Below are 25,385 nucleotides of genomic sequence, written 5' to 3'. Positions count from 1 at the left end.
TGGACCATGGGCCATGTGCAATGGCACACACATGTATTTGCACATGAGTCCAGGAAGCAAAAATCATAAGAGAATAGTCCTGTGTTATTTAATAGCCAGTACTGTTTTTCTTAGCAGTAAATGTGGAGAGCCAAAGGGCATTATATGTCTTCTGATCAAAACAGGTCAAAGACCAGAGAATTGAGGCATTAAAAATTAGAAATGCAGAGGACTGCATGCCAGAGGGCTGGAGTCATTGATGACTACACTTTCTGTGAACTGAACACCAGGCTCATTGCGACTCAGAGTATCTCTCTCTGCTTGTCTTCTACAAGCCATGTGGCTGTACCTGGTGGCACTGGTGGGCCTCTGGAAGCTCCTGCGCTTGTTCAGGGAGAGGCAGGTGGTGAGCCATCTCCAGGACAAGTATGTCTTCATCACGGGCTGTGACTCGGGCTTTGGGAACCTGCTGGCCAGACAGCTGGACAGGAGAGGCATGAGGGTCCTGGCTGCGTGTCTGACGGAGGAGGGAGCCGAGCAGCTGAGGAGCAAGACATCTGACAGGCTGGAGACAGTGATCCTGGATGTCACCAAGACAGAGAGCATTGTGGCAGCCACTCAGTGGGTGCAGGAGCGTGTTGGGAGCAGAGGTACTATGGAGAGTCCTGTCTGTGCTGTTTGCTTTCTGTCTGTGTGTGAAGGGAAGGCCTGTGTAGTCCTGAAAGGATTCCTGGTGGGGGTCAGGGTGGAGTTGCTATTACTGCAGACTCTGCCCTTCTCTAGCACATCAGTTCTTCCTCTTATCTCTACACTGAGTCCTCCAAGTCCTGTATTCTTGATCGGCTGGTGCCTCGGGAAGATTTCATTTGCAACTCTTCTCTGTCCTCTTTGTCTTTGTAAGAAGAAAGACTGGATTGTTGGCTGCTGAGTCCTAGGTCAGAGACAGTGAGGAGGGAGGAGAGCTCTGGGGTCCTGGGGTCTGATCTCTGTGTGAAGGTCATGTGTCAGAGTACATCTGCAATCTCAGTTTTGAACCTTGTTCTGTGTTATCTGTGAACCTTTACAGGGAGAGACAAAGTCACTGCCATGCTTAAGCCCAATGTCAAGGGTGCCTTAGGACAGTAAAAGTAGGAAGCAGTCTCTCTCTTTCACACACATACACAAGCACACACACATATACACACAAACACACACATCACTGTCTATCAATCTCTTTTTCCCGTTGTCTCTCCACTATTTATGTTATTATTTACAAGATAAATTTATATAAAAATAAATTGAAGACAGTTATTGTTCTAAACTCTTGACATATCAAACTACAAATTAACTTACAATTGACTATTCACTGCATAAAAGCTAGTAACACTTTGACCTATATGTTTAATGTATGTGCTTTCTTTCTACTTTAAAAGTGTAAGCTTTTTTTTTTACCACTTTACCACTTAAAGAACACTAATTACAATAATAATAATATTCAGTGACTTAAAATAGCATGACCCTTAACCAAGTCCCATAAATTTAGCAGGATTTGGCATTGGGTATTGTTTGGTCCCTGTGTGTTCTTCTGGCCTATGTTTTTGAGACAGGGACTTGATATGCAGCTGGTCACTATCTGGTGATCCCGGTCCTCAGCTCCTTCCTGTTGGCATCACAGCAAGGGCCACCAGGCTTGTTTTTAACCTTATTGTCCTAAGGACTGTCTTGTGAAGCTTCTAGTCAATTGTGAGTCTGCAAGCATGTGTATTTTGGGATCCTAGAATTAAAATATCTGGTTAGTATATTTTTATTATTTTTTTCATGCAAACATTTAGTTCATGTTTTCCCATTCCCCAACTCCTCACATATCCTCCCCATGTCCTAGTCATACAAGTTCATATTCTTTCTTTCTTTTTTTTTTTTTAGTTCATATTCTTTCTATCTGTCTGTGGTCTGTCTGTCTGTCTGTCTGACTTTCTCTGAAAAGCAAATGCAAAAAAAAATCAAGGAAAAGTAACACATATAAACAAAAAATAACAATAACAACAAGAAAACAAAGAACAAGAAACAAGTAAAAAAAGCCAGCACAAAATACTCTGAAAAAATTACAGGCTCCTTTCCCCCCTAAATTTCATGGAGTTTCTTTAGTGGAGATACCAGCCCTCTTGGGTGTAAGGCTCCGTGAGTGCCTTTTTAATAAGTGTTACACTTTGCTTCTTACCCAGCTAGCTCGCAAATCCCTGAGACTGGACTAAGTTGTGCATTTAACATGCTTAAAGGGCAGAATTACTGAGCAGTATTACTCTGTTTGAATCTTCTATCCTAACCCACCAAGCTCCCAGCCAAATCCCAGACACAGGCATCCCAGGCTTCCTGTGCTCCAGGTGTTTCCTTCTGGTGTCTCCTAGACTCTCTCTCTGCAGGTGGCTAATCCACACCTCCTCCTCTCCAGCTCCCTGCCCTGCCTGGGGCAAGTCCAGCCTGTTCTCTCCCTGCTCAGTCATTGGTTGTTAAGGTCTCTTTACTGACACTTCAGGGAATAACTGGAAAGCTGTTGTATACACAGATTATACCTAGATAGGCTGAGTAGAGGTTGTAACCAGATATAGTGGCCACAGAAATTAGCCTTTGAATCTTCACACAGTGCACAATAAAATGAATACAAGGCTCCATTGACACTACAGTGCAGAAAACTCTTCTTCCCTTGGGCAGCAGTTATAAGTTAGAGGTTAGACCATGTGCCCACTTTCCCTCCTCAGTGCTGGGTCACTGTCCCCTTGAGCCTGTGCAGGACTTACGTGTGCTGCCACAGTCTCGGTGAGTTCCTGTGAGCAGCAGTCCTGATGTGTCTGGAAGACAGTCTCCTTGGAGTCACCTGTCACCTCTGGCTCTCAAAATGCTTCTGCCTCCTCATCTTCCTAGATCTCTGAGCCTTGAGGGGAGGGGCATGATGTAGACATTCCTTTTAGGACTGACTGTGCCAGAGTCTCTCACTCTCAGCACATTGTCCGCTTGTGTGTCTCTGTGTTAATATTATCTATGGCAAAACACAGTTTTTAGATCAAGCCACTGGACTTTGAGTGCTATTAGTAATATGTATTAAGAGTCTTGTTACTGTGTGTTTACTTAGAAGAAGAATAATATTTAGTTTTCCCGTAGACTCATGACTTATCTAATCTCAGGTTCTTGGCCACTTTAATAGTCTTTTGGGTTCCATCTTGGAAAAGGACCTTCAGTCTAACGAAAAGTGTTTAGTTACCCCATGGCATCCTTACGTTTATTGCACAGTCTCTTAAAGGCCTCTCACTGTGGTAGGTCACAGGGCCTGAGCCTGGGTAATAGTAATTACCGCCTGTCTCCTCCGGGAGCGTACAGAGTATCTTCTGGCACCTTGAATGCTAATCAGTAGCAGTGCAGCTTTTATTTATATTTATTTATTTATTTATTTATTTTGGTTTTTTGGATTTTGGGTTTTTCAAGACGGGGTTTCTCTGTGTAGCCCTAGCTCTCCTGGAACTCACTCTGTAGACCAGGCTGGCCTCGAACTCAGAAATCTGCCTGTCTCTGCCTCCCAGAGTGCTGGGATTAAAGGCGTGCGCCACCAACGCCTGGCCAGCAGTGAAGCTTTTAGTTGGGCACCAGCTGGCCTTCTCTCTTTGTTTCATGACATCAGATAGTATGGTCTACAGCTATTGTTTTAGTTAGGGTGTTACTGCTGTGAAGAGACACCATGACCAAAACAGCTCTTAGAAGGGACAACATTTCATTGGGGCTGGCTTACAGGTTCAGACATTCAGTCCATTATCAAGGTGGGAGCATGGCAGCATCCAAACGGGCATGATATAGGAGGAGGTGCGAGTTCTACATGTTGTTCCAAAGGCAAACCAAAGAATACTGGCTTCCAGGAGCTAGGATGAGGGTCTTAAAGCCTATGCCTACAGTGACACACTTCCTACAACAAGGCCACATCCACTGCAGCAAGGCCACACCCCCTAATCGTACTACTCCCTGAGTCAAGCCTATTCAAAATACCACATTCTACTCTCTGGCCTTCACAGGCTTGTTGAAACACATGAGTCTACGGGGGCGGGGGGGGGGTGGGGGGTGTATATCTAGACATAACATAATGCAAAAATACATTTAATCCAACTTCCAGAGTCCCCAATAGTGTGTAACAATCTCAGTACTGTTAAAGGTCCAAAGATCAAAGTGTCTTCTGAGATTCATGCTGTCTCTTAACTGTAACCCATGAAGCTATCCAGAAAAACAGGTGGGCAAACTCCAAACACTCTATCTCTGCATCTAGTATCAAAGCCGTCTTCAGATCTTCATCTTTGTTTACTGCAACAAGCGTCTTTCTCGTGGGCTGATTCTACTCCCTGTTAGCACCTTTCTTCAGATGATATCCTATAATTCTGGCATCTTGAACTTCTGGGGGGGGGTGTCTCTAAGGCAACTTCAACATTACGACTTTTTGTTGCAATGTCTTTGATCCATGCATAATCTTCTGGGCTCCTCCAAAGGGCTTAGGTCACATCTGAAGCTCTGCCCTCTGTAGCACTCTAGCCTCTGGTTGACTCTACTCCACTGCTTCTTCTGTTCTTGGAATTCATCCTATGGTACTGACATCTGTAATACACTAGGATCTTCTTCTGCAACTAGGTTTCACCAATAGCCTGTCATAGGCATTCTTCATGGCGCCAAGCCTTGACTTCATTGCATGAAAACTTCAGTCTTGGGTCACCAACTGCAATTGAGGCTGCACCTTTACAAGTGTCCTTTCCTGGCCCCTCATAGTTGCAAGTCTCAGCTGTTCTCCATGACGCCTTTATACCTTTAAAACCAGTACCGCCTGGGTGATTCTTACACATTACCAGGTCCAGCAACAGCACGAGGTACAACCTTGGCTATCTCTGGAATATAGATAGCTTCTTTGTGCTCTCAGGAAATACTTCCTGGAAGATTTCACCTCAGTGATGATGCTGGTCTTTTCTTAATCACCACTAATTTCCTGGCTCAAGCTCACCAGCATCAATTGTCCCAGTAACCCCTTCTATTCTTGACTCTATAGCCAGAGCCAGATGGGTAAAGCTGCTGATTATGCTGCTTGCTGGGCCTGGAACATGACCCCCTTTATTCTATTAGGAGCTTTCTGTTTGCTAGTTCCATCACTTCATAGCCTTGGCTGTCCTGGATGTTAGGATTAAAGGCTTGTACCTCCACACCAGGATTTAAGCTTTTCTTCACTTAGAACCTGTCCCAGGCTGGCATTGAACTCAGAGATCTGCTTGACACAGACTTCAGGGACCAAAGGCATGTACTACCTTGACTGGCCTAAGCTTTTCATGACCACTGTTCCCCAAGATCCGGATCAAAAGCCTGTGCCTGGATCAGATTTAAATTCAAATGAAAACAATAAACCAAGTAATGATCACACCTAATATGATATAACTATTACTTGTTCAATGGCAAACACATTAATAGTCTGCTTAGCTGGGTGGAATCTTGCCACAAAGCCACACTTCCTTAATCAGTTTATCACTTTGAATTCGCCTTCCTTTCACTTCCTGGTATCACATTATTACTTTGATCATGCAGTTTATTTTTTCCTTTCTATGCTGTCCACATTCTACACCAAAATATCATAAGAATAGTCTCTCAGCCACATATTAAAATTCTTCCCCTCTGGAACATCTAGAGCCTGGCTTCCACAGTTCAAATTACCCTCAGCAATAAAGTCTTCCATATTCCCACAAGGTTGTTCCATTAATCTCCTCTTAAACTATTCCACTGCTTTCCAAATCCAAAGCCCCCAAATCCACATTCTTCCAAACAATAGCATGTTCAGGCCCATCACAGCAATACCACAGTCCTGGTACCAACTTCTGTCTTAGTTAGGGTTACTAACACCATGACCAAAGCAACTCTTAGATAACATTTAATTGAGGCTGGTTTACAGGGTTAGATGTTCAATCCATTATCAGCGCAAGATAGTGTGGTGATAGCATCTAGGCAGGCTAGGTGTAGGAGGAACTGAGAGTTCTATATCTCGTTTAAAAGAAAAACAGGAAAAGACTGTCTTCCAGGGAGATAGAATGACTGCCTTAAAGCCTGTGGCTACAGCGATACACTTCTTTCAGCACAGCCACATCTACTGCAACAAGGCCATACCTCCAGATAGTGCTATTCCCTCGGCCTAGTATAGTCAAACCACCACAGCTAAATAGCATTATCATCAGGTTGGGAGAGCAGCTAATAGCCTTGAGAATAGCCTGTAATTGGGGTTTGGAGGGTGTGATGGTTTGGGTATGCCTAACACAGGGAGTGATTAAATGCTGTCTAAGAATTGGCATGGTCTTGGTGTCTCTTCACAACAATAAAACCCTAAGACAGAGGGGGTGTTCCATGGATTCCTTCTAGGGACACAATATGACCCATTCCTGACACTGAAGGTTTTACTTGGTGGATTATGATGTCTACTTGAAGTGTCATGTCCACCATTATATGGTGACTCCACTGAAATTCCTTTCACATATGTATTTTAGGAAGCTTCTACAGAAGTAGGTTTCCATATTGTTTTTGAAAACATTATAAAAAACAATCTCGATTACAGATTATGCATCTATAGAAAGACAAGATATGCTTTTGAGCCAAGGATGCAGATGACTTATTGAGCCAACATTTTTGTTGTTGTTGTTGTTGTTTTAAGGTTTATTTATTATATCTAAGTACACTGTAGCTGTCTTCAGATACCCCAGAAGAGGGCATCAGATCCCTTTATGGATGGTTGTGAGCCACCATGTATGTGGTTGCTGTGATTTGAACTCAGGACCTTCAGAAGAGCAGTCATTGCTCTTAACTGCTGAGCTATCTCTCCAGCCCGAGCCAACATTTTAAAATCAACAAATGCTGATCTTAATCTCACTCACAAGTCTCCCATTCAGTCTGCCCTGAAATTGACAATGGAGACGTGGTGTTTAGTTGTAGGCCTTTAAGAGTGGGTCCTTGAAGATCCATGACTTAAAGGCCAAAGGGATGGATGAGTGTGGTGCTCAGGTTGACAGTGGAATATCTGTCCTTTTGGTTATCAGCAAGGAATGTGACCTCACTTATCCTATCCCTGGGTGTCTTAGTTAGGGTTTTTACTGTTGCTAAACATCATGATGAAAAAGCAAGTTGTTCTAGGGAAGGGTTTACTTAGGTTACACTACCACATCACTGTTCATCACTAAAGGAAGTCACACAAGAACTCAAATTGGGAAGAAACTTGGAGGCAACAGGCCATGGAGTGGTGCAGCTTACTGGCTTGCTCCCCATGGCTTGTTCAGCCTACTTTCTTACAGAACCCAGTACAAGCAGCCCAGGGGGCCCCACCCGCAATGGGCTGGACCCTCCTTAGATCAGTAATTGAGAAAAAGCTTTACAGCTGGATCTTATGGAGGCATTTCCTCAACTAAGGTGTGCCTTCCTCTCTGATGACTCTAGTTTGTGTCAAGTTGTCATAAAACCGGTCAATATATTGGGTTTTGTAAGCATCTGATGAGAGTTGATCAATACTGATTTTCATCAGTATAGATATTGGTCAGTAACAAGAGTTAATCATTATTAATTTCAAGACCGTCTTCAGCAGAGCTGAAAAGCACAGCTCTGTTTTCCAAATCTCCCACAATCAAAGTTTCAATTGTTTGTTTCCCAACCATCTTCCTTCAGAGATTAATTTTGTCTTCTCTTTCTTTTCCTCCTTTGGGTTTTCCCCTGTTAATTCTCTTCTTCTTTACGACTACCCTTTCTTATTGCTATAGTAAGGAATGATAATGGAAACCAATTCTGTTTTATTGCTACTTTCCTGGCCATTTGAAAGACACGGGTAGCTGTGTGTAAATTGCTCAGAGTAATGCAAAGACACAACTGTTTTAGACAGAATTCTAGCTCTATGAAGAGATGCCATGACTTAGTAACTCTTATAGATAAAACATTGAATTTGCGCTTGCATACAGTGAAAGTTTTTGACTGTTACCATCAAGTGATGAAATTTGGTAGGTTGCATAGCAGTCATCGCACTAGAGAAGGAGCTGAGATATTCCATCTATATCCACAGGTAGCAGGAACAGCAAGACACTGGGATAATCAACTTCCAGAGCATTACCTAATCCTATAATGCCACACCCACTCCAACAAGTGCCACACCTCCTAATGACTCTCAAGTGCTGCCCCACTCTCAGGACCAAGCATTTAAATATTTGGGCCTATGACTTCCATTTCCATTCAAACAACCACAACAAATAAGAGAATAAAATCTCTAGAGTTGGTACCAACTTGTAAGTCACAAACATTCTTTCATGGTGTCCAGGTTAACAAAGGGGAGCCATGATTCCACCTTCTGCTCTTAAACTTAGCCAGTGAGAAGGGACTGCTGGCTGATTCCAGGCATGGAGCTGGGCCAGGAAGACTTAATGGATGAAGGTGTCCATGCTGTGAGCCTGCAGTCTCTGGCATGAGGTCCCCAGCCCTGTGCATACCCTCCTCTTATTCATTACTTCCTGTTCTCTAGTAATGTGTCACCAAGGTCTTACCTTGTGAATGTGCATTTCATCCAGAGTTAAACCTGTGTTGTGTGACAGTGTCTCTTCCCACTGTCCCCAGGACTCTGGGGCCTGGTCAACAACGCTGGCATCTCCATCCCCTCGGGTCCCAATGAGTGGATGAACAAGCAGAATTTTGCAAGTGTCCTGGATGTGAACCTGCTGGGTGTGATCGAGGTGACCCTGAACATGCTGCCCTTGGTGAGGAAGGCGAGGGGCCGTGTGGTCAACGTCTCCAGCATCATGGGCCGAGTGTGTTTTGGTGGTGGTGGTTACAACATCTCCAAGTATGGTGTGGAGGCCTTCTCAGACTCCCTCAGGTACTGGAAGGGAAGGGGTCCCTCAAGGGAGTTGTGGGAGGGTTTTTATTTACTCATGTTCTTCAAGTCCCCATCATGGGGAGGGCACTCAGGGCCTGGGGCTCCCTTACCTTCCCCTCACTGAATCACTCACTGGGCAGCACATTTCCATGTCTCTAGAATAGGTCATTCTATTCTAGAATAGAATAGGCATGAGTTGAGTTCATTTTTCCTGTTATGGATGAGGGAGGGCATTGGGGGACATTACTGGGATAGGATTGGAACTGAGAGGTTTTTGGGTGAAGAATCCATTCCCCTGACCTTTATATGCTGAACGTGTTTTTGAATTGGGGTGAATATCTCTTTTAATTCCACAGATAGATATCAGGCCCCTGTAGCATCCACAATAAACATATTCTAGCGTAACTTATGTTCTTCTATCATAAACTAAGGACCATGGAAATTAAGAGAGTAAGAGGGGAGACAGAGAAAAAATGTGACCTTTCTGTGGGGTTACCAGGGCCAGTCATCTGTGCTGACTATGCGAGCCATCAGATGTACTGAGGGTCCTGTAGCAGGATTAGATTGCATCAGAGTAAACATGAGCACCTGGAACCTGGATGTGTCGGTGCCTTCTCTTTGGAGAATGGACAGGCCAGATATGGAAGGCGGGTGGTCACCAGGCTGGGAGAGGTAGACATGTGGAGAGGTAAAGGGTGCTGGATGCTATGTATTTCCTGCTGTTGGCAATGCAACCGTTCTGTCTTGCGGTTTTACTGCTGTGAACAGAAACCATGACCAAGGCAACTCTTCCAAGGACATTTAATTGGGAATGGCTTACAGGTTTAGAGACTCAGTCCATTAGTATCAATGTGGGAGCATTGCAGTGTCCAGACAGGCATGGTACAGGAGGAGCTGAGAGTTCTACATCACATCTGAAGGCTGCTAGCAGAATATTAGCTCCCAAGCTTTTAGGATGTGGGTCTTACAATCCACACCCACAGTGACACAGCTCCTCCAACAGGGCCAACCTTCTAATAGTGCTACTCCCTGGGCCAGCGTGTTGCAGGAAATATTAAAAAAGGACCTGCAAGTTTCCATGCTACCGCATGCAACTCTCTGCCCCAGTGTGGTTCCACCAGCTCTGTCTCTAGACTAGTTTCACCAGTGACCGGTCGCTGTCTATCCTGCTCTGGTTCACTTGTCTCATAGCCGCCTCTACCTTCTCAGCCAACCTCCCACCCCCATGGTCCTCGGTCCCACATTCCAGCAACCCTCCAGTCTGGATGTTCTCATCCTGGCAGACTCTCTGGCCTGGGGTCCCTGAGACATCTCCACCCGACTCGCTAATTTCCCTTGCAGGGGCTGCTGCCATTCCAGCACCATGCAATGACTGTCTGCCTTGCGGTTAGATTTCACAATACCCAGTAACCAGGCCAAATCAAAACTCTTGAAGCTAGAGATTTATATATCAATAAATTCTCAATTCACAAAATGCCCACACAATAAGTTCAAAGCCAAATGGTAATGATACAAGCTGCCCTCCTAGATGAGACAAGTTATCCCAATATTCTATCCTTATATGATAATCATAAGTACCTGTGGCTATTCAAAGCCATGTTGATTCTGAATCATCCTGTCCATCATTCATCTTGCTTCTTTTCCCTCTTCTTTCTAATCCCCCATGTGGTTGGCAGTCCCATCTTCTAGTAACCAAATAAAACAAAACTCTAGAAACTTACAATTCACCAGTCAGATTTATATATCAATATATTCTCAATTCACAAGATGCCCACACAATAATTTCAGGGTCAATTAATAATGGTACAAACTGCCCAGCTAGATCAGAGAAGCTATCCCAATTATTCTATTCCTATATGATATTCATAATTACCTGTGGCTATTGAAAACCATGTGGGATCAGGGTCTTCTTCCTGTTTGTCCTCCATCTTGTTTCCTTCTTCCCTCTCAGTAGCTCTCTGTCTCCCCAACTCTTAGTTCTTCTCCTCCATCTTGTTTATCCTCCATCTTGTTTCCTTCTTCCCTCTCAGTAGCTCTCTGTCTCCCCAACTCTTAGTTCTGCCGCCCTTTTCCATGCACAAACACAGGCCTCCTCCTCCACTAATATTTAAATAGATTAGGCCAGGAAAATCCTGCCACACCAACATATACAAACCATCCCACCTTCCAAGGGATAGAATCAGGGCAGCCATTTGGGTCAGGGAACAGGGAGGCTGCCAGTGTGAGGGATTTGGAGTCACAAGGTTGCTATCTGGAGATACATGAGGAAGAAGAAAGTGGGGGGTGTCCTGAGAGCCTCCTGGAACAGATGTGGGGTAGATGGAGACTTACTAGTGAGGTGAAGGAGTTTTGGACAAGGACTAGAATCCCTTGCATTTGCACTACTTCTAGAAAGGTCTTACACAGTGCAGTAGACCACAATGTTCAGTTTTAGGCCACACACAACAAATCCTTAGTGAGACGTCCAAGGGAACAGAGGCAATGCCCTTATCACAGGAATCTTCCTCATTTCCTGCACATCCCACATCCAAATGGTATGGTCCTTCCTCACACACCACTTGTTGGCACACTACTGTACCCTTATCAAGTTGTTCTCACTGAAAGACCTCTGAAGCCCTTGACATCTGTCTGTCTTGCAGGAGGGAGCTCTCCTACTTTGGGGTGAAGGTGGCTATTATAGAGCCTGGCTTCTTCCAGACTGTTGTGACCAGTGGTGCCAGATTATCCTCAAACGTTCAGATGCTGTGGGACCAGACCAGCCCAGAAGTCAGGGAGATCTATGGCGAGAAATACCTGGCATCCTGTAAGTGAGCTCTGAGGACCAAAGTAAAGTCCAGTCCTGAACACTTAACCCTATGCCCATATTATCAGTTCCAATGCCTATTCTCAAAGAACAGTAATTTAGACTCATTTCCTCAGGGTGGTGGTCCATCTGTGTATGGGGTCAGAAAGTGAGTTCTTGTCTTTCAGAGCACGCTGCTCTCTTACTTCTGATCCTCCCATGATCATGGAGCTGTAATGAAGTCAGGGAAGGGAGGCAGTGTAAGACCAGCACTTCCCACGAGCTGAGATACAGGTGACTGAGTGCTCAATTCTTCCTTGAAGATTCTCTGTATTCCTTCAGATGAACTGGGACAGGCTAGGCTTGGGTTTCAGACACATGGTTTCTCCTGTTCACATAGGGACCAGAAGGTCTCTTCTATGCTAGTGTAAGACAGGAGTGATGGGAGATTAATAACCACATGAATCATTCCTCATTCTGCATAGATCTGAAAATGCTAAACGGATTGCACCAGAGGTGCAACGCTGACCTGACTGTGGTGACGGACTGCATGGAGCACGCTCTGACGTCCTGTCACCCTCGCACCCGATACTCAGCTGGATGGGATGCCAAGCTCTTCTACCTCCCCTTGAGCTACATGCCCACCTTTATTACAGATGCCATTATACACTGGGCTTCTGAAAAGCCCGAGAAAGCTCTGTGAAGTCTACCTATGTGTATAGTTGGGGAGATGCAGGTACAGTGTAAGGGAGGGACTCCTCAGGCGACAGCAGGAGAGCAGAGGGAGGGAGGACATTACTTGGGTTCTTAACCACACTCTTCATCCCACTAATTTTCCTGTGATACTACTCAAGACTGATGATGACCAAAGAAATAGCCAAAGAATTCTGCCAAGGGATTCAGACTCAAACATGGTGGCTGTAGCACAGGCTCTGAAGAGAATGGCCTACCGTGAAGATCCACGAAAATAAATGAGGAGGTTGTGACCAGCTTGTGCCCAGCACTGCCCTGTGTCCTCCTCTGAATGAAATGCACATGCCCTGGCTAGTTAAAACCCTTATGCAGCATGGAAGCGTCCCTGCTCTGAAGTCACCTGTGACCATGGTGTGGGGTCTGAGGGGAGTCACTATTAATGCCAGCACTCATGCCCTGGAGTCATGTTGGCAGGCTCTGGGTGGGAGGATCAGTTCCTGGTGGTGGTGAGAATCCGGCAGAGGATGGAGACACCGGTTTTCATTTATTTTGAAATCATGGCCTTTTTTTTTTTTTTGACTATTCTTATTATTAGAGTAAATATGAGGTGATCTCCTGTGCAATGCTTTTTAAACGATGGCTTTACCGTTTAGTGAGGTTTGGATCACAGAGGTAAGGGGAATGTCCTGAGGAGGTTTGGCACAGGCCAGCAGGCTAATCCTTGACTGTCTCAGCCCTTACAGCCACTGGAGTGGGAACAACTGCTCTCCAATCAAAACGTAACAACAACACATAAGACAGAAGACTGTCCATGCAAATCCGTGAACAGAATTTACCTGTAGTTCTCAGCTCCACCATTGCCTCCCTGCAGACTCACTAAGTGACCGTCCCTCCCTGCAGACTCACTAAGTGACCGTCCCTCCCTGCAGACTCACTAAGTGACCGTCCCTCCCTGCAGACTCACTGAGTGACCGTCCCTCCCTGCAGACTCACTGAGTGACCGTCCCTCCCTGCAGACTCACTAAGTGACCGTCCCTCCCTGCAGACTCACTGAGTGACCGTCCCTCCCTGCAGACTCACTGAGTGACCGTCCCTCCCTGCAGACTCACTAAGTGACCATGTAAACAGTATCCTTCTCAACAGTGATCTTTCATTTTTTTTGGACATCTTTCCAAACAAACAAGGCTCTTGATTTTGTCGTGGCCTAAGAGACCTGGGTCTGCCTGCTGCTAGGCTGGTGAATCTCAAGAGTAGGCTGAGCAGGGAAAGCCTGTGTGGAGGAGACAGAGGATCCTGTGCTCAGTGCAGACTTGCCCTGTGAAAGGGTTTCAATAGATGTCTCACTCCTCTTCTCTCAGGAGATATGTTGGGGCAGAGGCACTGGAGGAGAAACTTGTAAAGAAACAATATGAAATTTTGTTTATGAAAATTTGTTTGTGAGATTTGGTTTAATGAAAAAAGAAATTCCTCTACTATATCATGTGCCTGGTCATTCATTTTACCTATGTTATTTTGAAAGGTTTGCTTTAGGACCTTTGAGCTTATGTGTGTGTGCCTGTGCGTTTCATGTGTGGGCGTTCCCTCAGAGGTGAGGAGAAGGATGTCTGTAAATAAATCGTGGTTCCAAAGAAGAGCATGAAGTGCTCTTCATGGCGGATTCACTTCTACAAAACATGTATTTATATTCCATTTGGTTTGATATTATTTTGATGGGTCTCACCACATGGCAGGTTTACCAGGACTTTGTAGTCTCCAGCCCTACTGTCTTCATCTTTACATAAATCTCATTGTAGTAATCCAACAGCATCTCTGCACATTGTAGCCTGTGAGGACACTGGGCAGGAGGCTGGACCCATCTCAGCAGGCTCTGGAGCATCGCGCTGGCACCCAGGTCAGATCCACAGCCCTAAGCACGGGTAGAGTCCCAAGAGGATCATGATGAGACAGAGCAATGTGTAATTAGCAAGAAGTGTCCTGTGAGGTCATCCCAGGCTGCCTCCAACATTTCTGGAGGAGCCCCCTTTCCTCTTCACCCAGGTTTCTTTCTTGTAGTCACTGTACTCAGATGAGTCACTGTACTCAGATGAACACAGGACTCAAGTGGCCACAGGAGATTTTCTCACTCACTCATGCATTAGAACTGCACTGTACCCAGTCAAGTCCCATGCTTCCAATTCTAGATCCACAGCCATCAGAACACAATAGATTTTCACTTCTGGTTCCCAGTTAAGACTGAGTAGGGACAGCAAGTGATCAAGCCTAGAAACAGTCTTGAGAGTCGGCTTGTTTCTCCCCTTTGTAGCACTGACTCTATGCTCCACTGCTCCCAACGTAGCATGAAGAAGGAAGGGTGGGTTTGGTGAGGTACACTGCCTTTTAGGAGAATGTATTTCCCCCTTGACTGAACTGGACTCCTGATCTCAGGAGATGGTTTGGTTCTTATCTACCTCAGCGGATCAGAGCAGCTCAGAGATCAAAAGAGCTGCCTTGTTATATTTTCACAGCTTATGGCCTAGAATGGGACCAGCCACCTCTACCCAGGACATGGAAGGGGAGTAGCTGGGCACTGTCATTTAGCTTATGGGAGAATCTTAGGAGGGATGGATGGACTGAGGGAACCACCATGAATCAGGGAGGTGTCTCTGAGGCTTTCTCCTCAATCCTGTGGCTCTTGCAATAGAGTCTCATCCTCTTTCCTATTCTGACTTTGTCCAGAAATTCCAGGGCAAGATCTAGATCCTGCTGTGTGCCAGAAGACCTTCATCCAACAAGAGTCCCCATTCCTGTCAGAATTGATAGGGAACGGACTATAGGAGAGAGCATTGGGAAAGGACCACAGAAGGAATACTCTAGAGAACTCACTGGTGAAGGAATACAGGAACTAAGAGAAGCAGTATCTGCGTGTACTTTGGTCAAGAAAGCCCAGTACTACATTTTGCAAAATGCAATTCAGAGCTAGGGTTAAGAGGACCTGTTAGGTGCTGTACTGACTGGTTTTGTGTGTCAACTTGACACAGGCTGTCGTTATCACAGGGAAAGGAGCTTCAGTTGGGGAAGTGCCTCCATGAGATCCAGCTGTTGAGCATTTTCTCAATTAGTGATCAATCTCACTAATTTCAATTAGTGGGTGGTGCCATCCCTGGGCTGGTAGTCTCGGGTTCTGTAAGAGAGCAGGCTGAGCAAGCGAAGAGAAACAAGCCAGTAAGAAACACCCTTCTATGACCCCCGCATCAACTCCTCCTTCCTGACCTGCTTAGGATCCAGTCCTGACTTACTTTGGTGATCAACAGCAGTGTGGAAGGTATAAGATAAATAAACCCTTTCCTCCCCAACTCGCTTCTTGGTCATGATGTTTGTGCAGGAATAGAAACCCTGACTACAACAGGTGCTAGCAGCCACATGAAGCATGTCCTAGTACCTTCTGCAGGAGCAGGGGGAGGGACAGGATTGGAGCCAGGAGGACACTGATCAGCACCAGTACATCATACAGGATCAGACACAGGGCAGAAGGAAGAGCAGGGCAAATGCAGAGCAGACCCAGGGACAAGCTACCCATGTAGAGGGAGAGTGGCCCAGCTATAGATCCACAGATCACTCCCCACTGATGACATAGGCCCAGACATTAAGGTAGAGGTGACATCAATCCTGTATTTGGGGCACTCTTTCTAATAGAGACATGGTTCTTAAGAGCACAAGGTGTGTCTGAATCCTTACAGTTTGGGATAGAAAGTTGTGGAAGTGTTAGGTAAGGGAACTGTGGCATCATTCCTGAAGGAAGGCCCCAGATTTAGTTTGAGCTGGAATCAGAGAGTCAGTCAGGCAATCCTCAAAGCCAGGAGCCAGATGCCGAGCTCTACCTGTTACTCTAGAGGTTCTGAACAATGCTTCCTAAGAAATTAAGCATGAAATCCTGGCTCAGGAGAGTCAAGGACAGTCATTGAAGTCACAACTCAAGAAATCTATGCTCATGTCTGCTGGAATCCTGGCACCCAGGGGAAGGGCGACTTAAAAAGGAAATGTCATTTTATTCCCAATATCAACTCTGCGAGTCCTGATGTGTCTGGGGCTGGCCCTTCTACCTTCCCAGGAGCTGTGGTATTAGGAGGGCACCAGCTCTCCCTGTCCTCTCCTGTAAGTTATCCGAGTCCAACTGCAGGTTACCAATAGTTTCTCATGTTCACAACATCTTGGTTTCTGGTTTCAGATTGCAAGTTTCAGAGAAACAAGGTGAGTGTGGGGCTGGACAATGGGCCATGTGCAATGTCACACCCCTGTGTTCCCAAACGGGTACAGGAAGCAAAGATCATAACAGAATAGACCTGTGTTTTTGAACAGTCAGGTGTGTTTTCCTTGGCACTGGGCTAGGGAGAGCCAAAGACCATTATAAGTCTTATGTTCCAGACAGGTCAAAGACTAGAAAAGTGAAGCATTAAAAATTAGAAATGCAGAGGACTGCATACCAGAGGGCTGGAGTCATTGATGACTACACTTTCTGTGAACTGAACACCAGGCTCACTGTGACGCAGACTGTCTCTCTCTGCTTGTCTTCTACAAGCCATGTGGCTGTACCTGGTGGCACTGGTGGGCCTCTGGAAGCTCCTGCGCTTGTTCAGGGAGAGGCAGGTGGTGAGCCATCTCCAGGACAAGTATGTCTTCATCACGGGCTGTGACTCGGGCTTTGGGAACCTGCTGGCCAGACAGCTGGACAGGAGAGGCATGAGGGTCCTGGCTACGTGTCTGACGGAGGAGGGAGCCGAGCAGCTGAGGAGCAAGACATCTGACAGGCTGGAGACAGTGATCCTGGATGTCACCAAGACAGAGAGCATTGTGGCAGCCACTCAGTGGGTGCAGGAGCGTGTTGGGAGCAGAGGTACCATGGAGAGCCCTGTCTGTGCTGTTTGCTTTCTGTCTGTGTGTGAAGGGAAGGCCTGTGTAGTCCTGAAAGGATTCCTGGTGGGGGTCAGGGTGGAGTTGCTATTACTGCAGACTCTGCCCTTGTCTAGCACATCAGTCTGTCCTCTTATCTCTACACTGAGTCCTCCAAGTCCTGTATTCTTGATCGGCTGGTGCCTCGGGAAGATTTCATTTGCAACTCTTCTCTGTCCTCTTTGTCTTTGTAAGAAGAAAGACTGGATTGTTGGCTGCTGAGTCCTAGGTCAGAGACAGTGAGGAGGGAGGAGAGCTCTGGGGTCCTGGGGACTGATCTCTGTGTGAAGGTCATGTGTCAGAGTACATCTGCTTTCTCTGCTCTGGACCGTGTTCTGTGTTCTCCCTGTGAACCTTTACAGGGAGACAAAGTCACTGCCGTGCTTGAGCCCAATGCCAAGGATGCCTTAGGACAGTAAAAGTAGGAAGTCATCTCCCTTCATGTAGAAACACACACACACACACACACACACACACACACACACACACACACCACTGCCTATCAATCTCTTTCTCCCTTTGTCTCTCTCTCTCCACTATTTATGTTATTATTTACAAGATAAATTTATATAAAAATAAATTGGAAACAGTTATTTCTCTAAACTCTAGTCGTGTCAAACTCCAATTAAAATATGATTTACTATTGAGTGGATAATAACTAGTAATTCTTTGACTTATATGTTTAATGTGTGTGTTTCTTTCCACTTTAAAAATGTAAAACGTAAAAAAAGAAAAATGTTCCACTTTTTCATTTACCACGATGCCATTTAGAGAATATCTGCTTAGTATATTTTTATTAATTTTTTTCATGCAAACATTTAGATCATGCTTTCCCTTTCCCCAAATCCTCCTGGACCCTCCCCATGTCCCAGTTACCCAACTTCATATTCTTTCTGTCTGTCATCTCTCTCTCTCTCTCTCTCTCTCTCTCTCTCTCTCTGTCTCCCTCTGTCTGAAAAACAAAAAACAAAATTAAAAAAAAAAAACAAGGAAAAGTCACACAAGTAAACAAAAAAACAAAACAATCACATAAAAAACAAAGTACAAGACACCACCTTCACTGCAAGGCCAGGCAGGAGAGAGTGATCTTCCATCAGGGCTTTCACTTCTGAGCACTGAGGTGAGACCTCCAGCTTCTCTCTGGAGGAGAACAGCTAGGAGCACACAGGGCATAAGATCAGTGGGGCTGCTGGGGCAAGAGTCTTCTGGCCACCATTTGCACCTGGGAATCAGGAGGTTCTACAGCCTTCAGAGCATGGCCTGCCAGGAGAGAGTGATCTCCCAGCAGCACTTTCACTTGTGAGCTCAAAGGTGAGATCTCCAACTTCCTCTAGAACAAACAGCTAGGAGGTCACCAGGGCATAAGATAAATGGAGCTGCTGGGATAAGAGTCAACAGTTCTCCGTTTGCACCAGGGAGCCAGGCGGCTCCACAGCCTTCTGTGAACAGACCCTGCCAGAAGAGAGTTGGTCTCCCAGGAGTATGGACACAGGCTTACAGGCCCACAGGAGGGACAAGCTCCAGCCAGAGACAGCAAGACCAACTAACACCAGAGATAACCCAATGGTGAAAGGCGAGCACAGGAACCCTACCAACAGAAACCAAGGCACTTGGCAACATCAGAACCCAGTTCTCCCACAACAGCAAGTCCTGGATACCCCAACACACTGGAAAAGCAAGAGTTGGATTTAAAATGGTATCTCATGATGCTGATAGAGGGCTTCAAGAAAGACTTAAATAACTCCCTTAAAGAAATACAGGAGAACATGGGTCAATAGGTAAAAGCCCTTAAAGAGGAAACACAAAAAATCCCTTAAAGAATTATAGGAAAACAAAAACAAACAAGTGCAGAAACTAAACAAAACTATCCAGGATCTAAAAGTGGAAGTAAAAACAACGAAGAAATCACAAAGGGAGAAAACTCTGGAGATAGAAAACCTTGGAAAGAAATCAGGAGTCATAGATGAAAGCATCAACAACAGAATACAAGAGCTAGAAGAAAGAATCTCGGGTGCTGAAGATACCATAGAAAGCATTGACTCTACAATAAGAGAAAATGCAAAATGCAAAAGGCTTGTAACCCAAAACCTCCAGGAAATCCAAGACACAATGAGAAGACCAAACCTAAGGATTATAGGTATAGAAGAGAGCAAAGATTTACAACTTAAATGGCCAGTAAATATCTTCAACAAAATTATAGAAGAAAACCTCCCTAACCTAAAGAAAGAGATGCCTGTGAACATACAAGAAGCCTACAGAACTCCAAACAGACTGGACCAGAACAGAATGTCCTCCTGTCACATAATAATCAAAACATCAAATGCACTAATCAAAGAAGGAATATTAAAAGCACTAAGTAACTTGTAAAGGCAGACCTATCAGAATTACATCAGACTTTTCATCAGAGATGAGGAAAGCTAGAAGATCCTGAGCAGATCTCATACAGACCTGAAGAGAATACAAATGCCAGCCCAGGCTACTATACCCAGCAAAACTCTCAATCACCATAGATTGAGAAATCAAGGTATTCCATGATAAAACCAAATTTACACAATATCTGTCCACAAATCCAGCCCTACAAAGGATAATAGATGGAAAATGCCAACATAAGGAGGGAAACTCAACCTAGAAAAACCAAGAAAGTAGTCTTCCAACAAACCCAAAAGAAAGTAACCACATAAACATAAAAATAACAGGAAACAACAATCACTATTCCTTAATATCTCTTAACATCAATGGACTCAATTCTCCAATAAAATGTCATAGAATAACAGAAATATTCTCATTGTAAATCTTGAATTTTATCAAAAATGTTTGTAATTCCCCTTCTAATTAATTTAATAATGTGTGTATATATATATATATATATATATAAACATTATATCTCTTATTTTCCATGATAATCTTCAATTTTAACATGTTTTTCTATATACTTCTTGAATTTTATCAGAAATATTTTCCAGGGAGATCTACAATTTTATCAGAAAGTATTTTTAATTCCCCTTTCAATCAACTTAGAAATGTTTTCATGCCTATCATTTTATCTGTATAATTGTTCCTGATAATCTTCAGTTTCTACATGTTTTTCTATATATTTCTTGATTGTTATCAGAGATATTTTCCATCAATTTTATCAGAAAATGTTTATAATTCTACTTTCAACCAACTGAGAAATATTTTTATCCCTACCATTTTATCTGTGTAAATTTTCATGATAATCTTCAATTTTTACATGTTATTCTATATTTTTCTACAATTCTATCAGAAATATTTTCCACATAAATCTTCCGTTCTATCATACAATGTGTCTACTTCCTTTTTCAATTAATTTAGCAATGGTCTTTATGTCTATCATTTTACTGTTTAGTTTTCCATGAAAATTGTCAATTTTAACCTGTTTTTCTTTATATTTCTTCAATTTTGTCAGAAATATTTTCCATATATATCTTCAATTTATTATAAAATGTTTTTACTTCCTTTTTCAATAAAAGGAAAAAGACAAAAAGAAAAAAGAAACCACCAGACAAACTACAAGCCAAAAGGCCAGCACAAAACATTCTGAAAAAATTGCAGGCTTCCCTGTTCCTCCAAAATTTCATGGAGTTTCTTTAGTGGAGATACCAGCCCTCTTGGGTGTAAGGCTCTGTGAGTGCCTTGTTAATAAGTGTTACACTTTGCTTCTTACCCAGCTAGCTCGCAAATCCCTGAGACTGGACTAAGTTGTGCATTTAACATGCTTAAAGGGCAGAATTACTGAGCTGTATTACTCTGTTTGAATCTTCTATCCTAACAGACCAAGCTCCCAGCCAAATCCCAGACACAGGCATCCCAGGCTTCCTGTGCTCCAGGTGTTTCCTTCTGGTGTCTCCTAGTCTCTCTCTCTGCAGGTGGCTAATCCACACCTCCTCCTCTCCAGCTCCCTGCCCTGCCTGGGGGAAGTCCAGCCTGTTCTCTCCCTGCTCAGTCATTGGTTGTTAAGGTCTCTTTACTGGCACTTCAGGGAATAACTGGAAAGCTGTTGTATACACAAGATTATACCTAGATAGGCTGAGTAGAGGTTGTAACCAGATATAGTGGCCACAGAAAATAGTATTTGAATCTTCACACAGTGCACAATAAAAGGCAAACAAGGCACCATTGACACTACAATGCAAAAAACTGTCCTTCCCTTGGGCAGCAGTTATAAGTTAGAGGTTAGACCATGTGTCCACTTTCCCTCCTCAGTGCTGGGTCACTGTCCCCTTGAGCCTGTGCAGGGCTTCCTTGTGCTGCCACAGTCTCCATGAGTTCGTGTGAGCAGCAGTCCTCATGTGTGTAAACTGCTCTGAGTAAGGCAAACGTACAATGGTCTTAGACAGAATTCTAGTTCTATGCAGAGATGCCATGACCTTGTTAACTCTTAGAGATAAATCGTTGAATTTGGCTGCATACAGTGAAAGCTTTTGACTGTTACTATCAAGTGATAAATTGTGGTCTAGCAGTCATGGAGCTAGAGAAGCAGCTGAGATCTATATCCACAGGTAGCAGGACCAGCAAGGCCCTGGGACAGTCAACTTCCAGTGTATCACATGATCCAATATTGCCACACCCACTCCAACAAGTGCCACACCTCCTAATACCTGTCAAACACTGCCTCTCTCTCAGGACTAAGCATTTAAATATATGAGGCTATGGCTGCTGTTTCCATTCAAAGGATCATTAAAAGGAAAAGGATAAAATCCCCACAAGGATGGCATGACCTTGTAAGACACATTCTTTCATGGTGTCCAGGTTAACAAAGGGGAGCCATGATTCCACCTTCTGCTCTTAAACTTAGCCAGTGAGAAGGGACTGCTGGCTGATTCCAGGCATGGAGCTGGGCCAGGAAGACTTAATGGATGAAGGTGTCCATGCTGTGAGCCTGCAGTCTCTGGCATGAGGTCCCCAGCCCTGTGCATACCCTCCTCTTATTCATTACTTCCTGTTCTCTAGTAATGTGTCACCAAGGTCTTACCTTGTGAATGTGCATTTCATCCAGAGTTAAACCTGTGTTGTGTGACAGTGTCTCTTCCCACTGTCCCCAGGACTCTGGGGCCTGGTCAACAACGCTGGCATCGCCATCCCCTCGGGTCCCAATGAGTGGATGAACAAACAGAACTTTGCAAGTGTCCTGGATGTGAACCTGCTGGGTATGATCGAGGTAACCCTGAACATACTGCCCTTGGTGAGGAAGGCGAGGGGCCGTGTGGTCAACGTCTCCAGCATCATGGGCCGAGTGTGTTTTGGTGTTTGTGGTGGTTACTGCATTTCCAAGTATGGTGTGGAGGCCTTCTCAGACTCCCTCAGGTACTGGAAGGGAAGGGGTCCCTCAGGGGAGTTTTACTAGGGTTTTTATTTACTCATGTTCTTCAAGTCCCCATCATGGGGAGGGCACTCAGGGCCTGGGTCTCCCTTACCTTCCCCTCACTGAATCACTTACTGGGCAGCACGTTTCTATGTCTCTAGAATAGGTCATGACTGAGGCATGAGTTGAGTTCATTTCCCCTGTTATGGACGAGGGAGGGCATTGGGGGACATTACTGGGATAGGATTGTAACTGTGAGGTTTTTGGGTGAAAAATACATTCCCCTGACTTCTATATGCTGAACTTGTTTTTGAATTGGAGTGAATATCTCTTTCAATTCCACAGATAGATATCAGGCCCCTGTAGCATGCACAATAAGCACATTCTCGCATAACATATGTGCTTCAATCATGACCTAAGGCTCATGGCAACTAAGAGAGTGAGAGAGGAGACAGGGAAGACCTGGGACATGGCTGTTGGACTGTCATCACAATGCTAGCCATTGGATTTGCTGGGGGTCCTGTAACAGGATTACACTGCATCGGAGTAAACATGGGAACCTGGAACCTGGAGTCTGGATGTGTACCTGCATTCTGCTTGGAGAATGGACAGGACTGATATGGAAGGAGGTGGATATCAGGTGGACAAAGGAAGACTAGTGGAGACCTAGATCCTATGCATTTCCTGTTGTTGGCACTGCAACCCTTCCAAGGGATGGAACCAGGGCAGCCATTTGGTGAAGGAAAGGGGAGCCTGGCAATGTGAGGGAGTTGGATGCAGGGGGTTGCTCTCTGGAGACGGCAGTAGCAAGAAACTTGGGGGGTGTCCTGAGAGCTTCCTGAGACAGATGTAGGGTAGATGGAGACTTACTAGTGAGGTGAAGGAGTTTTGGACGAGGACTAGAATCCTTTGCATCTGCACTACTTCTAGAAAGGTCTTACACAGTGCAGTAGACCAGAATGTTCAGTTTTAGGCCACTGAACTACACACAACAAATACTTAGTGAGACGTCCAAGGGAACAGAGGCAATGCCCTTATCACAGGAATCTTCCTCATTTCCTGCACATCGCACATCCAAATGGTATGGTCCTTCCTCACCACACCACTTGTTGGCACACTACTGTACCCTTATCAAGTTGTTCTCACTGAAAGTCCTCTGAAGCCCTTGACATCTGTCTGTCTTGCAGGAGGGAGCTCTCCTACTTTGGGGTGAAGGTGGCTATTATAGAGCCTGGCTTCTTCATGACTGCTATGAGTGACAGTGCCATGTTGTCCTCAAAAGCCCAGATGCTGTGGGACCAGACCAGCCCAGAAGTCAGGGAGATCTATGGCGAGAAATACCTGGCATCCTGTAAGTGAGCTCTGAAGACCAAAGCAGAGTCCAGTCCTGAACACTTAACCCCGTGCTCTTATTTGTATTTCTAATGCCTTGCTCTTTATCCCCAAAGAACAGTAATGTAGACTCATTTCCCAGGGGTGGTGGTCCATTTGTGTATGGGGTCAGAAAATAAGTTCTTGTCTTTTAGAGCATGCTGTTCAGTTCTGTCTGATCTTCTCATGATCATGGGGCTGCAAGTGAAGTCAGGGATGGGAGGCAGTTTGAGACCAGCACTTCCCATGAGCTGAGACACTGGTAACTGAGGGCTCCATTCCTCCTTGAAGATTCTTTGTGGCCCTTCTCAGGAATTTGGACAGACTTGGCTTGGGCTCCAGAGATTTGATTCTCTGAAATAGAGAATAGACATTCTCCTCTATGTTGTGGTCAGACAGGAGTGGTGGGATCTAAAAAATTCTTCATTCTGCATAGATCTGAAAATGCTAAACGGATTGGACCACAGGTGCAACAAGGACCTGACTGTGGTGACGGATTGCATGGAGCACGCCCTGACGTCCTGTCACCCTCGCACCCGATACTCAGCTGGCTGGGATGCCAAGCTCTTCTACCTCCCCTTGAGCTACCTGCCCACCTTCCTTGTGGACGCCCTTCTCTACTGGACTTCTCCAAAGCCTGAGAAAGCCCTGTGAGGTCTTTCCTATGTGTATAATTGGAGATATGTAGGGAGTGTAAGGAAGGGAATCCTTAGAGGGAATTAGGAGGGTCGAGGGAAGGACATCATTACTCTGGGGTTCTTACTCCACGCACTTGATCTCATTAATTATCCTGTGATAGTACTCAAAGCTGGTGATGACCAATGAAATAGGTAAAAAAATTTCTACCTAGGGACTCAGATACAAAAGCGCTGACTGATACCCAGGCTCTGAGCATCATGGCCTACTGAGAGAATCCACACAAATGAAGAGCTTGTGCCCAGCTTGTGCCCAGCACTGCCCTGTGTCCTCCTCTGAATGAAATGCACATGCCCTGGCTAGTTAAAACCCCTATGCAGCATGGAAGTGTCCCTGCTCTGAAGTCACCTGTGACCATGGTGTGGGGTCTGAGGGGAGTCACTAATATCGCCAGCACTCATGCCCTGGAGTCATGTTGGCAGGCTCTGGATGGGAGATTCAATCTCTGGTGGAGAGAATCCATCAGAGAATGGAGACCCCATTTTTTTTTTAAATTTTGAAATCTTGACTATTTTTGGAATCATTTTACTTTTAGAGGAAATATGTGTTTATTTCCTGTGTCCTCTGATTTAAACCATGGCTTTGTAGGGTACTGACGGTTCGATCACAGGGGTAATGGGAATGTCCTGAGAAGGGATTTTACAGGCTAACAGGCTTCTTCTTGCTTTGTCTCAGCCCTTCCAGCCACTGACATAGGATCAACAACTTTCCCTTCAGAACTTAACAACAAATAATGC

The 25,385-nt window shown here is 45.0% G+C and overlaps 2 protein-coding genes across 2 annotated transcripts; both read left to right on the top strand.

The window, feature by feature from the left end:
- The first annotated feature begins 291 nt into the window (after nt 1-291).
- LOC127671061 (retinol dehydrogenase 16-like) lies at nt 292-12,342 on the top strand. The gene is made up of 4 exons (XM_052165727.1): nt 292-629; nt 8,599-8,857; nt 11,497-11,660; nt 12,125-12,342. Exons 1-4 carry the CDS (start codon nt 317-319, stop codon nt 12,340-12,342), a joined length of 954 nt encoding a protein of 317 aa, XP_052021687.1. The 5' UTR covers nt 292-316.
- Nucleotides 12,343-16,868: 4,526 nt separating this feature from the next.
- LOC127671058 (retinol dehydrogenase 16-like) lies at nt 16,869-24,621 on the top strand. Its single transcript, XM_052165725.1, has 4 exons — nt 16,869-17,202; nt 22,322-22,583; nt 23,769-23,932; nt 24,389-24,621. Exons 1-4 carry the CDS (start codon nt 16,890-16,892, stop codon nt 24,604-24,606), a joined length of 957 nt encoding a protein of 318 aa, XP_052021685.1. The 5' UTR covers nt 16,869-16,889; the 3' UTR covers nt 24,607-24,621.
- The last annotated feature ends 764 nt before the right edge of the window (nt 24,622-25,385 follow it).

This window comes from Apodemus sylvaticus, chromosome 20, assembly GCF_947179515.1.
Source record: "Apodemus sylvaticus chromosome 20, mApoSyl1.1, whole genome shotgun sequence".
Lineage (NCBI taxonomy): Eukaryota > Metazoa > Chordata > Mammalia > Rodentia > Muridae > Apodemus > Apodemus sylvaticus.
The sequence above is the reverse complement of the archived record's forward strand: the minus strand, read 5'-3'. Positions and strand labels throughout refer to the sequence as shown.